General features: G+C 39.4%; 1 protein-coding gene across 1 annotated transcript in view; it reads right to left on the bottom strand.

Annotated features, from left to right (window-relative positions):
* Nucleotides 1–13437, bottom strand: part of LANCL3 (LanC like family member 3) — a 133124-nt gene that overhangs the window by 10502 nt on the left and 109185 nt on the right. The window contains exon 4 of the mRNA XM_004612922.2: nucleotides 7355–7562. Coding sequence (XP_004612979.1) covers nucleotides 7355–7562 — 208 coding nt within the window. The remainder of the gene's footprint in view (nucleotides 1–7354; nucleotides 7563–13437) is intronic.

Raw genomic sequence — 13437 nt, 5'->3', positions numbered from 1 at the left:
AATAGTAAATTTAGCTATATGATAGATTATTTTTAAGACATCACTTTAAAAATAAATTACCAGCCTCTAAATTATCTACGAAAGATCTTTCTTCTTTCACCTTTATCCACAACAGCTATTCAAATTCTTTATTATGAGTAACATTTTAGTAGTTTACAGCTTTAAAAGTACTGTCACTTATGTCATCTTTCCTCTGACTTGGTCGACTGGTTCCCATCAACAACAAAAATAATCGCCAATTCAGAGGCTAGAGCTCAAGGATTGGTAAGACCTAAGAACTGACACTGCCATAAATTTAGATTATTGCTACTACATAGGAGGTTCTATGAAGAGTAATTACTCATTTGATCCTTTTAGAACTCCTGGAATTATTGACAGCAGTGTACAATAAATCAGCAGGAAGCATATTTCAGTTTATTTTGTTCCTATTTTTTATCAACTGCGTTTTTTCTGAATATGCAATAATTTTTAAATGGAATTCAAAAATATAAAAAAGTAGAATACTGATCATGCATCTTAAGAGCTAATTTAGGGACTAGAGAGATAGCACGGTTGATAAATGTTTGTCTTGTACACAGCTGACTTAGGTTTGCTCCCTGGCACTGCATATGGTCCCTTAAGCACCACCAGGAGTAACCCTTGAGCACAGATCCAGGAGTAAGCCCTGATCACTGATGGGTGTGTATCCCCTCAAAAAGAGTTAATTCAAAATTTGTAACTGTATGATAAAGCTTTGTGATGTAGATTTAAGAAGTCTTAACTTTTTGAATACCGGGGGACCAGTTAGCAGTTTGAACTCCTCAGAAAAAGTCTTTAATTATATAATATGAAATATACCGAATTCCTGAGAAAATTAATCATATGAAACTAAATTCATATTATACATCTATTATTTTTAAACATACTAAATCATATGAACTAAGAGTGCTCCTAGTAATGGTTGACACTTCAAAGTAGTGATGGAAGGAAAATATATTTCATAATATCTGCAATAGGAGTGACATGAGAATAACTAAAACTTTATTGCAGACAGAGTAACAACTACTGCTGGTTCTCCTGTGGCTTATTACCTACAATCAGAACAGAAAGAAATTATATTTCAGCTTAAGAAGTACCATCTTCTCAAGTAAATTTGCAAAGCATAGATTAAGAAGCCATGGTGTAATACAAAGAAGAAGGGCTTTGGAATTGAGATAACCAATGCTGATAATTTCACAAGACTTTTTTCAAATTTCTTTATCATACTTTAAAACATGTGAAGTTGAGGTTGGTATGGGGGTAATCTGGTGAAATTTCAGAATTGCCTAAGATTGTACATAAAGGTTAGAAATAGCATAAATTAGGCATAGAGAATAAAGCAAGTATGAGGGAGGAGAATTTGCCACTCTAAAATAAGTCTCTTTGGTGTTTTTGGTATAAGGGTTCTCTGGGTTTATAATTTCTAAGAAATAGAAGACCCAGGAAGTTTTTCTTTATTTCTCCTTAACTCTTAACTGCCTATAACAATGTAGCTTGGAGACCTATAGTTAGAAGAGAGCTATTATTAGGAATATGAGCTAGGCGTGGAAGACAAAGAAGGTGGGGTCTCTGGGGGAGGGCAGAATTATCAACGCCTAGCAAGTTTGTCCATTGAACATTGGACTTTCTCATCTTCCTGTAATTTATTTTCCTCCCCCCCTTAGTAGTCCCAGATCTCTACTTGCTTCTCCCTAGCTCAGGAATAAACCTCACTTGTCTGTTAGGGAGCTTCATATTTTGTGGTGTTCCCATGCAAATATACATTAATCTGGCTTTCTACTGTTAATATTTGTTATGCCAATTTAATTATTTGAACAGACCGAACAACTTAGACAGGTAGGAATAAAATCCCCCACCAATACATTCAATAAATGGTAAATATCATTTTATTTAAACATATTATAGCAGAATACTTGCAAAATGAAGACAACTATTCTACCATACTTCATAAGAAAACAACCCACATTTAAGTTTGTTCTTTCCCCTTTTCTCTCTGTGCTGACTGATTTGTTATGTTGCTCAAGTTACAGCTGATCTACTATTAAGGACCCATGAATAAAAAGTGTTAATGGAATTCCTAGACAATAGATATTCATAAAGGGGAGTTACATATGATTATGCTTTATTCCTTCAGAGCACATACACAAATACTGAAAAGGGTATATTGTGTATTTTTTGTTTAACATCGAATACCAGATAACTTGGTTTGTGGAGGTCTTTCTGAAAAAAGTAGCTTTTGAGTAAAGGTCTGAATGAAGTAAGGGAGCTAGGAGATACATAGAAAATGAGTATTATAGGTGAAGAAAACCAAAAACTCAAAGTCTCTAATGTAGATTATACCTAGCTCCTTAACAGAGTCACAGGAAAGCCACGGTGATGGAAATTAACCTGTGGGATGAAGAGTCAGGAATAGTATCAGAGAAGAAATGGGGGAAAGGCCATGAAAGGCCTTTAGTTCATAGGACAGACTTTGGCTTTTATTATGAGTGCTATGAAAAGCTACTGGATTATCTTGAACAGAGCTCTGTCATAATATGACATGATATACATCATAAAAGCAAATTTAAGAGATTACAGTAAGACACAGAAGCACTCCTAATCAAATCAGTATGAAGGCATGGATGTTTACTACCTCTGTTATTATTGAACACTGATGCTGACTCATGCAATAGGAAACAAACACACAAAACAGAGTATATGAATTAGAAAGGAAACCACAAAATTATAACCAACTACAGATAATATACGTGTAATTAGCAAGCCTAATGGAGTCTAATGAAAAATTAACAGAGTAATAGAGTTCAATAATGTGGCCAGACATATTATGATATTTATCAGAACTAAGATGTTTATAAGACATACAGAGACGGGTATGAAATAAATGAATTTTAGACTGCTAAATTGTAACAAACATACATTTTAAAAGGATTTCAGAATAACAGTTATAAACCTGTAAATACAGTGGCAGAAGATATTCTATTCAAAATAAAACTGACTATTTGGACCAAGTATCCATCACTCAAAGATTGGTTATATTAATTAGGGTACATCTTCAGTGAAAATTTACATAACTATTAGAACAATGAGATATATCTATACAAACTGGAAGATGGCTTGTCCCTTAAAAATATTCATTTCTAGGGGCTGAAGTGATAGTACAGTAGGTAAGGTGTTTGCCTTGTATGCATCCGACCCGGGTTCTATAACCAGCATCCCATATGGTCCCCTGAGCACTGCCAGGGGTAATCCTGAGTGAAGAGGCAGGAGTGACCCCTATGCATTACTGGGTGTGACCCAAAAAGCAAAAAAAATTCATTTCTAGCAACGTGACTTCTGGGGCAAGTTTGTGTCTACCCACCCCAGGGATTCATATATCCTGATGTAAATCATCTGCTGATGTAAATCTTAAAACCTCCCAACCAGATGTGATGAAGAGAACTGGAAAGCTGTACCTTCATCTCAGCTGGCCACAGAGGACAATTCTCCAGCCTTAGTTGCCAAAGCAAAACCCCAAATTTTGTTATATTCTTTAGCCCACACACTTTATGGGCAGGTAGAGAAAGATCAAGTCCTAATTTAGTGACAGAATACTCCCATAAACACCTGATAACTAAACAAGAGAACTAGATTTATACCCCTCCCTGACACTCAGGGCCAGAAAATAGTCTGAATAAGAGGAATAAGCAAATAGTTGGTATTCATAAATAGATCAGATCAGTACTCAGGTAACCAGGAATTCAAAGTTCCCCTTTTAGCACCTCTAATTTTTTTAGTACAATGAGAAACTTTAGTTAGTACATTTAGTTAGTACATGAAATTTTAGTACAAAGGAACTCAGCTGCACTGGCTGCACAGAAGTCCAAGCAAGTCCTTAAGTTCATGAAAAATTCTGATTCTGGTTGAGGAGTACCTCAAATCAACACTCTGTGATGGCAATGGAAATTAAGCAATCAGTGGAAGATAAAACCCAATCAACTCAAATAAAAAATGATTGATTAAGACAGTGAAGGAATCCATAAAAATGGAATTGAAGGAGCTAAAGGACATAATAGCAAGTCATAGTCACAGAATTTTGAATGTGAAGAACCATACTAGTGACCTTGAAGACAAAATAGAAACCAACAACTATAATGAAGTGGCAAAAGAAAAGCAAAGTAAAAGAAAAGTGAATGTAATGTACTTATTCAATAATAGCATCTCCAAATTACAGGGAGAGGAAAAAGAGAAGGGAGAAGAATGATTGATGGAAGAAGAAATAGCTCAGAACTTGCCCAGTCAAACCAAACTTAAAAATGTGCCTGCCAGGGGCTGGAGTGATAGCACAGCGGGTAGGGTGTTTGCCTTGGAAGCAGCCAACCCAGGTTCGATTTCCTGGATTCCATATGGTCCTTGAGCACCGTCAGGGATAATTCCTGAGTGCAGAGCCAGAAGTAACCCCTGTGCATCGCCAGTGTGACCCAAAAAGAAAAAAAAAAAGGAGGCAGGCTGGTGTGGGGGTAGAGTGGGAGGGACACTAGAGACATTGGTAGAGGGAAGTTGACACTGGTGATGGGACTGATATTGAAATATTGTATGCCTGAAACTCAACTATGAATAACTTTATAAATCATGGTGACTTAATATCTTTTAAAAACTAGAAATTTTTCGTTACTGAAAAAAATAACCCTTTAATTTATAGGGAAAAAAAACTATGTTGCTGGAGCAATAGTACAGCGGATAAGGCACTTTTCTTGCACATGGCCAAACCATTTTCGGGTTCTATCCCAGCATCCATATGGTCCTCTAAACCCAACTAGGAGTAACCCCTGAGGGCAGAGCAGGAGTAAGCCCTGAGCATCACTGAGTGTGGCTCAAAAAACAAAATGCACACACAAAACCCTAAACAAACAAACAAAAAGAAATTATGGTACATTTATTCATATGTATATGTACATAGAATACTACTCAGCTCTAAGATGAAATCATGTAATTTGCTTCTACATGGATGAATCTGGAGAGTATCATGCTAAGTTAATCAGGAGGAGAGGAACGGACACGGAATGGCCTCTCTCATATGTGGGGTATAAAGCAAAAAGGTAGGGGTATAACAATTTCACAGCAGAGTCTCCTGCCCCCGAGCCTGGCTGTCTTCACTGGGGCCCCTCAGAGAGGGGCGGGTTGAGTTTCCCTCCCCGCCCCGAGCAGAGCCCTGGCAGCCGAAGGCCTCTGGAACCCAGCCACAACCATGCTCAAGGCCACTCTACACACTCTCAGATGAGCCTCACATATGAAGGAACAGGAAGAGGAACCCAGGTGTGCAAGACCCGGGGTTGAGATCTTCAAGCCTGCTTAGATCAGGACTGGGCCTCCTCCATCCAGATCCTCCATTTTCTAGTAGCTAGGCAGTCACACCCACAAACTGCCCCCCAGCAGCCATTTAATCCCATCAATGGCCAAGATCCAGAGACTATAAACAAAGCTCCTGGAAGAGAGAGGCCATGCAACCACTTATTGTTTAGTTCTCTCTCTCAGAGAAACTGGCTAGCTACTGGGAGTATCCTGCCCACATGGCAGCACCTGGCAAGCTCCCTGTGGCATATTTGATATGCCAAAAACAGTAACAATGATGGGTCTCATTCCCCTGATCCTGAAAGAGCCTCCAATGGGGCACCATTGGGAAGGACGAGTAAAGAGAGGCTGCTAAAATTTCAGGGCTAGGACGAATGGAGAAGTTACTGGCACTTGCTTGCTTGAGCAAATCGATGAACAATGAGATGATAGTGATACAATGATAACAATTCCACCAAGGAAATAATAATGAAGAACTGGTCTACAATAGGAAGTTTTCTACAGGGGGGTTAGCATGAGGGGGTTGACACTGGGGCAATGGTGGATGGAAGTGGACACTGTGGAGGAGGGAGTGGTGCTAGATTGTATTATGCGGCTGGAGAAATCAGTTGGGATGGGAGATGCATGCCAAAAGTAGATAATGACCAAACATGATGACCTCTCAGTGTCTGTGTTGCAAACCATAATGCCCAAAAGTAGAGAGAGACTATGGGGAATATTGTCTGCCATGGAGGCAGGTGGAGGGTGGGAAAGGGGGGGTATACCGGGGATACTGGTGGTGGGGGAAATGTTCACTGGAGGAGGGATGGGTGTTTGATCATTGTGTGATTGTAACCCAAACATGAAATCTTGTAACTATCTCACAGTGATTCAATGAAATTTTTAAAAAAAATTTAAAAAGATTGTATTATGAATGAAGCCCAATCATGAACAGTACTGTAAACCACAGTGTCTAAAATAAATTTAAAAAATTTAATTTTAAATGTTAAAAATTTAAGCTATAAATATTATATTAGTGCTGTCATACACACAAATAGAATATTAAATTACATACACACATAGATCACATAGATAAGTGAATATGCATTTATGCACAGACAAATGTCTGGAATAAAATAACTAAAACTTTTAGTAATAATAGTGAACATTTACATTAAGTTATTATGTGCCAAGCACTGTTCTAAATATAAATGAGGACATTATGCTAAGTGAAATAAGCCAGTCACGGAAGACAAATACTGCATGATAACATTTATTTGAGATAGGTGCAGTGGCCAACTCAAAGAAGCAGAAAACTGTGGTGGTTGCCAGGGACTGGGGGAGGGGAAAATGAATTGTTGCTCAATGACCACAAAGTTTGTTATATAAAATGAATAAACAGATCTAGAGACCCACTGTACAACTTTGTAACTACATCCATGGTATCATACATTTTTAAATGTTTTGAGGACAGCTTTCAGGTTAACTGTTTTAAAATATATATATAAATTTACATGTAATTTTAACCCAGGAATTCCACTTCCAGTGATTTATCTTTAAAATATACACATACATTTGTAAGATGATACTTATATAAGTTTATTCATCATAGCATTATTTATAAATATTGGAAACAATCCAACTAGATCTTTCTAATGCAGCTGTTCAATAAATTCTGCTTCATTTATACCATAAAATAACAAGGGATACAAAAAATAAAAAAGTATTTTATATACCAGTATAGGGTTATTGCTAAGATAGCAAGGCTGCCATTTGTATGGCAAAAGGGACAACACTTTACATAAATAGGCTTATTAGCTTGAATCCACACAGAAGATCCCTGGGCAGGGGGAACTATAAAAGTTGATGACACTGTTTCCTGAGAAATTTCTAGAGAAACTGAGAACAAAACTTCTAGAGAATATAATTGAGGTATGTCTTTTACACGTTTAAAATTATGTGACTCTATTACATATTCAGAACATTAGTGAGATGAAAATAAGGAAAAATATATGTGAAGACAGCTGACCTTTGGGCTCGGTAGATGTATTTAGAGTTTCCTGTGAGCCTGTACAGCAGCAAGAACACGTAGGCACTGCCAGCTACACCATGGCAAATTCCTGGCCCCTTCTTCAACAGGCCCTTCTGCCACGTGAGTTCTCCACACCGAATGCATGTATCCAGGTACTGTGGTTTCTTGGAAACCAGATAAGCCTTGGCAAAGAGATAGGCAATTCCTGGGAAAACATGAGGAACATGAGAGATGACTCTTGGGGTTAAATATGATAAAGCTGAACATCTTAAACTATAAAATATTTACAAACCATCTCTGTGCTATTGTTAAAATATCCATTCTAATCTGATAAGTCTGGGGTGGGGCCTAAGATACAGCTGCATTTGTAACAAATTCCTCCTAGAAAAACATTTTGAGTGGCAAGGATATAGAAACTTCTATAAGAGAGAGTATTATTTAATCTATGAGATTTAGTCTAAGTTGTTGGAATTGATGATGGTCCCTGAAGTAGTAAAATGTACCATGTACAAATGGATTAATATTTAATATGCATACTTCAGTCAACAATTTGCATATCTGTCTTCTTATATGACAAAATGTTTATAGTTTGCCCAGTCCACCCACGGAAGTTCAGAAGTTGTAATGTTTAAATACTTATAACTGTACACTTTTTCTTAAGAGCAAAACTGGGAGTCCGTCCAAAACCAACAAAGATTCCAAATGACCTGGCCAAGACTTCTCTCTGTGCAATAAGTTCTTCTCAACTTGATTATGTCAAGGAAGGACATTCTCTTTCAAAACTCCTCGACAAAGGTAATTACACAGGCAGGAACAGAAAAAAATGTGACAGCTCTTAATAGAAACAATTTCCCCCAAGTTCCAGGTGCTTATATTCAGGGAGATTAGTAACACAACGCCACTCTTGCTCTTGTGCATTCTAACTTTCTCCTATATAAAAACTGGAAAGGACTTGAATTTAGTAGGTATCTTAACTAGCTCATCCATCAGGCTTACTCTTTCATTGTCTTTGACAAGACTATTTCACAACTCTGTAGAGACAGAAATTACCTTGCCAAAAAAATGATAGTAATGCAAATAATCCCTGTCTCTAGAGACCCACATCCTGGCTAGCAGAAGTTGGATTGACTCCCCTCAGTCTGTGCAAAGAAGCCAATTTTGCAGCTGTTGATCAAATTCATGTCTACTCTTGTAATAACCCTAAATATGTCTACACTTCGGGGTTTCATTTGAATCAGTTGTAACACCTCTTAAAAAAATTCCTTCATCTATCAATAATCTAAAACATTCGGTGACATGTTGATTTTATATTTTATGAAAGACATGCACTTATCCTCTATTGAAAAAATATACTTTAATGCTCTCTATGATCAACATATACAAAACAAAAGGTTCTTTCCTCCATCAGTCAACCAGTGACAATGGTCACCTATAGCACTGTCCTTGCGTTAGGAACAAGGTGTCTCCAACAAACAAAAGGATGATTTTAAAATAACTGAACCTAAATGATTACTCATTCACCATATTGATTTATTTTATACTACAGAGGTCCCCAAACTTGTGGTTAGCACTAGGCAGGGCAGGTTTCTGGGCATTTGAGCTTTAGAAGTATCCTTTGCTGGGCATTACACTCTGTTGTTGCCATCTCAAAATTTGACCATATTTTAAATAGGGTATGAATTTTCATTTTATACCCAGTCCTACAAATTAGGTGGCCAGTCCTAGTCTAGGGAGGTAACAAAACTAAAAATAACTCCTGCCACTCTGGAAGGCACGGACTAGAAAGGAGACAAAAACATGTATGTGTGATTGATATGGCTTGTGACTCATGATGCTGTTGGAGCAAAAAAAAAAGAAGGGTACTATCAGTAAATACTAGACAGATCAGATGGGACTTGGATATCAGCTGAAGTCTGGAGTGGATGTAGGACTTTCTTGAGGAACTTGTAGGATGTATAGGAAACTTCAGGTCCAGGATGAGATGGTGAGCACATTCTAACTACAAATATTTGGAGCTAGGACAAACAAGTCACTGAAAACCAGTGGGGCAGGATTCAAACAAATAAGATAATAGGGTGGATTGGCTTCTCACTATGGATGACTTTGCAAGTCCATTTATGCAGCTTGTACTATATTCTGTTAGGCAATAGGGAACCAAGTGGCAGTGTTTTTGTTAGGGATTGAATGGCTTTCATGTTTTTTATTTTTTTGCTTTTTGGGTCACACCCAGCAATGCTCAGGGGTTACTCCTGGCTTTGCACTCAGGAATTGCTCCTGGCAGTGCTTGGGGGACCATATGGGATGCCGGGGATCGAACCCAGGTTGGCCGCGTGCAAGGCAAACGCCCTACCCACTGTGCTATCGCTCCGGCCCCGGCTTTCATGCTTTATGATGTGATTGGCATTGCAGAAAAAATGCCCAATAGTGGTGTCCAAAGAGACCCAAAGACAGGAAAGGAGCAATAGTTTAATGTTTTTTTTTTTTTTTTTGCCTTGTAGGCAGCTGACCCAGGTTCCATCTCAGGCATGCTATATGATCCCCAAAGCACTGCCAGGAGTAATTCCTGAGTACAGAGCCAGGAGTAAGCCCTGAACTTTGCTGAAAGTGCCCCCTCCCCACCTCCAAAGAAGAGCATCTGAGTAGCTGTGAGCTGATTCTGTTGGTAAAAAGATGGCAAAGAGGTTCACGAAGAAGAGCTCAAAGGATTTGGTGGCTGCTTAAACATTGAGCACCAATTAAAAATCAGGCATACTAGTAGGTACAAACATTTCTAAAATCTCTGCCTTCATGGTATTTACAGCATGACAGAATGCATTAAGTAGGCTACATGAAGGGAAACAGGTTCTGTGGACATACACAGGAGGCCACTGACCCACTCTAAGAGAAAGGTAAGGCCCATGACGCGAGTGGAAACATGAACCTGAGTACTTCAGGGCAAGGAGGAATTTGCCAGGCAAACTAAAAGCCCTCTGTACTCAGAGTTCCCTTTATCTAACCGGCTAGTGCCCCAACTTCTACGTTGGTTGGTTGGTTTCCCCCTCTTTAGATTTGCCTTCAGTCAAATCAGAGGCTACACTGTACACTCTACCTTTAGAGATTTTGGCCAACAACGAATACAGGTTGGCTCCTGTCTCCAAAAGGTTGGCTCTCCTGTCTTCAGGCTTCATGGTGTGGTCATTCCCTCAGAATCTGGGCAAGTGAGGTTTCCAGATGAGAAACACATTTGTTTTCCACCCTTGCTCTATCCTGACTCCCTACTCCCCCACAGGTTCCTCCCCAGATTTGGCTCTGCTTCTGGACACCTTGAAAGAACTGGTGGTAGGCCAGAGAGATAGTACAGTGGGTAGGGTGTGTGCCTCGCATGTGGCCAACCTGGGTTCAATCCCCAGCACCCCATATGGTTGCCCAGAGCCCGCCAGGAATGATCCCTGGATGTAGAGCCGGAGTAGGCTCTGAGAACTGCCAGGTGTGGCTAAAAACCAAACACCCGCCCCTGACAAACAAACAAAAATCCACCCAAAGAGCTGGTGGAAGAGGGAAGTGCTCCAGCCAGGGAAAATTAGCCATGTACAAAGGCCCAGCTCTCCTTGAGCTCAAGCCTGAGTTACCACTTGTCTAGATAACTAGTTATCTAGATAGGGGTTATCTGAACCCCTTGAATTCATTTTGTGGCAGGGTGAGGAGACCCTTCTAAGATGATAATCTGACCATGCCACTCCTCTGCTTGAACCCACTGAAAATGACTTCCTATTATCCAGATGCCTTAGCATGACACACAAAGCCTTCTGTGACTCACTCTGTCTCCAGTCTTTTCTCCGTTGCCTAGTTGAAGCTTTTCACTTCGGTAGAACCAAAACATCTGCTTTCCCCCTTATTTCACCACGTGGCTTCATGCTTCTGACCACCCATGCTCACTTCTCTTGGGACAAGCATTCTACCTGTCTAGGTCTAGCCAAATTACTTCAGGCAATTCCTTCTTCAGGAATCCTGAACTGCATTCAGAGGAGCACCAGAAAGCCCTCCTTGGAGATTGCATTTTTCCTTACACAAGCCTCTTGCACTTATACTGTATCATTAAAATTACCAGAATACATATTTACCTCTTCTAGTACAGTACAAACTAACCAAGGGCAGGAATTTTTTCTTGTTCACATTTGTTCCCTATTGTCACTAGGTTGGTGTTTCACACATGGAAAGGGATCCACAAATGGCTAATGGCCCTAGAAGGTCTCATTTCTCACCACAGAACCAAGTGACACTGAAGTTGACATGAGAGATGTGAGGAAGAAAAGATGATCTTCAGAAAAGATGACTTAACTCCTACACTGTATCTTCAGTGTCAGGCAAGTCAAGAAGTGTTGATCTTCTGGTCTGGGCCAAATAAAACAAGTCCTGCAGCCTTATATGCCTGGTAAACCACAGAACAGTACATGAGAGACTTAGAGATACTGCTAAATCTACTGCCTCACAACCCAACATAATACACATTCTGGTTGCTTAATTGAAAAGGAAGGACTCTGGTGCTTCTTGGCTTTTATAGGAACCATATTACTTTGTCATAGGAACACTAATCATTGTCATTGATAACAGTCAGCAGTGATGTATGTCTTCATGAAATACAATTGGGGAAAAGAAATTAATTATCGCTTAAGATATATGGCTTAATAAATTTATTCCTTGAAAATGTGATCTTAGCTAGCTTTGGGCTGGAGTGGGTACCCAGCACAGTGGGTACGGCATTTGCCTTGCATGCGGCTGACATGGGTTCAATTCCTCCGTCCCTCTCGGAGAGCCCAGCAAGCTACCGAGAGTATCCCGCCTGCATGGCAGAGCCTGGCAAGCTACCAGTGGCATATTCAATATGCCAAAAAAAAGTAACAAAAAGTCTTACAATGGAGACATGGAGACGTTACTGGTGCTCGCTCGAGCAAATCGATGAACAAAGGGACAACAGTGCTACAGCTAGCCTTGAAATGCCAGCCTGACAGTTTCAATATCTTGGAGAATTCTGGGATCTATAATGTCACTGAGGCACACAGTGTGTCCTTAAAGCATACTGACCACTGAAACCTGCGTAGCATAAGCCCTTCTTGGTATCAATTCAAAGTCATCTGCCCAGGAGTCCTGGTGGAATGAATTTTGAAAACTAGCCACACCTGTGTTTCACAGCGTAAAGGAAATGCACTGTCAGTGTTACCACAGTAATAATGAATCATATTGCAACTGAGAATTTATTTTAGCTACAGCAATTGTTTTAATGATTTTTAAAAATGACTTTCATCTTGTATTTCCGAATCATTAAAGCTATGAAGAGGTCATAAGAGTCTCTCACTATACATCATTGCATTTAGTAAGAAAAATGATACACCACACCAGGTATTAAATAATGTGGGCATTTGCAATTCTTCTTTTGGTACATAGTTCTCATAAATGCAAAGGTCCACAGGGCAAAAGGGGTTTGCAGTGATACAAAGATATGAGGTCTCACTACTCTATTGCAAAGAGTCAATAAAGAAACAGAGGCACAAAAGAAACCAAATGGTTTACTCAAAAATCACATGGCTAGTTAGTGTTGGAGTTACAATTAGAACCCAGATGCATTAGTTGGGAGTCAAGAACTCTGCGTGCACTGCCTAACTGATAGCTAAAGCTGTCGCCTGAAGAGTGGGTTGATGGAAAATCAACAGGAATCAATCACAGGGAGAAATGAGGTGTCATTGATGAAGCTCCACGTTGTAGATTGTCTCTGGCAGGTTTTCAATCACAGGATCAGTCTGCTGCCCCAAACCATCTGTGCTGTTCATATATCTACTCTCAAGAAAGGTTTTTCCCAAACAAGAGAAAATGATTTTTCTAGGATCTCTTCTGTTTTAGAGATTTTTGAGACTTTACTATTGCCAACTTCAGAGGAATCCTGATGATCTTCGACCCGCACTTAAAAGATTTATAATCTCTTGATACTGTTTTTAGCACATCCCTTTAAGGGAAGATCAATACCCTTGAGGTAGAAATGAAGGTTGGCAGCAATAAGGACCTCATTTGGTATTTTAAAATACATTTGTGAATTGGTTTATTTTTGG

Source organism: Sorex araneus, chromosome X (assembly GCF_027595985.1).
Source record: "Sorex araneus isolate mSorAra2 chromosome X, mSorAra2.pri, whole genome shotgun sequence".
NCBI lineage: Eukaryota > Metazoa > Chordata > Mammalia > Eulipotyphla > Soricidae > Sorex > Sorex araneus.
The sequence above is the reverse complement of the archived record's forward strand: the minus strand, read 5'-3'. Positions and strand labels throughout refer to the sequence as shown.